This window comes from Salvia splendens, chromosome 6 (genome assembly GCF_004379255.2).
Source record: "Salvia splendens isolate huo1 chromosome 6, SspV2, whole genome shotgun sequence".
NCBI lineage: Eukaryota > Viridiplantae > Streptophyta > Magnoliopsida > Lamiales > Lamiaceae > Salvia > Salvia splendens.
Window position 1 is genome coordinate 9,488,959 of NC_056037.1, and position 1,997 is coordinate 9,490,955.

Here is a 1,997-nt window from a genome sequence, read left to right on the forward strand (position 1 = left end):
CTACATTATAGAACATCCACGAGGATTTTCATCGCTAAAGGTATCGCCCGTTCGACCTCCAAATATAGTGGAGCTTGCACTATGATGCATCCGAGTATGATCGTGATTGTTGTAGCCGTGCTTGTAGTAGTTGTAGGAAGAACCTGATGTCTGAGACGCGTAGAAGCTCGAAGGGCCACCGTAATTGGTTCCGTTGTGGTCGTGGTGACCCGTGAAATTGTGGTTACGCATCTCCGGATTGTATGGAAATTGCCACAACTCGGCCCTTCTTCCGGTCTTCCTAACGCTTTTTAGGACTTTCTTTTGATCAGCCCATCCGCTTGCTGTCACCTTCTGTAGGCTCATGTCTATATCTACTTCTTCAACTCCTGATTTTTCATCCAAATTTTAATCACCAATGATTTACTATATTTTTTTAGAAGTTGAAGATAAAATGAAATTAGAAAAAAAAAATGGAATGGAAATAACTTTGACCTTATGGAGGGCTTTCTTGATCTTGCTCTCACATCCGGCGCAACACATATGCACACGCATTTCGGTTGTCTGAAAATTAAGATTAATTTAAGTATATACCACCTAATAATCCAATGAATACTTCAAATGTCCACAAAATGAAATTCACTATTCATATACTTAGAGCATCCACAACGGTGGTGGGAGTGAAGGCCGCCGTCCGTGCCAGCGGCGAGGACGAGGACCGCCGCCGCTGCGCTCGCGCCGCAGGCGACGTGGCGGCTTATGATTGGGCAACGGCATAGCCGTTGCCTTTGAATTATTATTTTTTTTTAAAAATCGTTTTTAAATTATATAAAATGATTAAAAAAAATTCCAAATCCCAAAAATATGGCCGTTTTTTCCCGTTTTTTTCTGAATTTTTTTGATTTTTTTTATTTTTTTCCCCCAAAATCATCTATAAATACACACATTCATCATCCATTTATCACATCAATTCATCTCACATTCATCTCTCATTCTTAATTCTCATACAAACTATCAACACATTCATCCCTCATTCAAAACCTCAAATGGATTTCACCCATATTATGGCGGAAGCGGAACGCGAAGAACAAGAATACTACGAACAACATCGTGCCGCTTACGAAGCATATGTCGCGGTGAATACCCCTGCTCCTCATACAAGGCTCGTTGCCGACTACTTTGCCGACCAGCCGCGGTTTCCGGCAGATTACTTCAGGCGCCGTTTTCGCATGTCAAAGTGCTTGTTCATGCGAATTGTCAACACATTGTCCGCACGTGTTGAATTCTTCCAAACAGGTCCAGATGCAGCCGGCCGGCAAAGTATCACGCCGTTGCAGAAGTGTACGTGTGCCATTCGACAACTCGCTACTGGGCAAACGGCCGACATCTTCGACGAGTATTTGCATATCGGCGAATCCACTGGAATCCTTTGTCTAAAGAATTTTTGCGAGGGCGTTCGTTCAGCTTTCGGGGATGAATTCCTTCGGGCACCCACCACCGATTAGGGGTGGCAAATCGTGCGGATTGGGTCGTTATCGGGTTGACCCGATAACGACCCAACCCAATAAGGCCAAACCCGAACCCAACCTGTTAAGGAAACCCTAAACCCGAACACGAATCCGACCCGCCACCTCCAAACCCGGACACGACCCGGACACGACCCAAACACGATAGCGACACGAACCGCTTTGGGTTGACCCGACACGATAGCAACACGATATCGACCTGAATACGATAGCAACACGATAGCGACACGATAGCGACACAATAGCAACACGATAGCGACCCGACACGATAACAACACGATAGCGACACGGACCGCTTTGGGAGGTAATTCTAATTTCTAAACCCTAATCTATTTTTTTATTATTTTCCTAAGTAAAAGTTACTAAATTAAATCTAATAAAAAATAAAAATAATAAAATAATAAAATATTAATTTTTAACAGGTTACCCGCATCCGACCCGCACCCGACCCGCACCCGACCCGAATTTTTCGTGTTCTTATTGGGTCAACCC

At 44.0% G+C, this 1,997-nt stretch overlaps 1 protein-coding gene and 1 long non-coding RNA gene across 2 annotated transcripts; one reads left to right on the forward strand and one right to left on the reverse strand.

Annotated features, from left to right (window-relative positions):
* On the reverse strand, positions 1-549 carry LOC121808019 (heavy metal-associated isoprenylated plant protein 28-like). The gene is made up of 2 exons (XM_042208358.1): positions 470-549; positions 1-370 (listed from the first exon to the last, which is right to left on the reverse strand). The coding sequence occupies exons 1-2, from the start codon at positions 532-534 to the stop codon at positions 1-3; spliced, it is 435 nt and encodes a 144-aa protein (XP_042064292.1). The 5' UTR covers positions 535-549.
* A 1,015-nt stretch (positions 550-1,564) lies between these two features.
* Positions 1,565-1,997, forward strand: LOC121807785. Its single transcript, XR_006052037.1, has 2 exons — positions 1,565-1,809; positions 1,928-1,997. It is a non-coding gene; the product is annotated as an uncharacterized LOC121807785 (long non-coding RNA).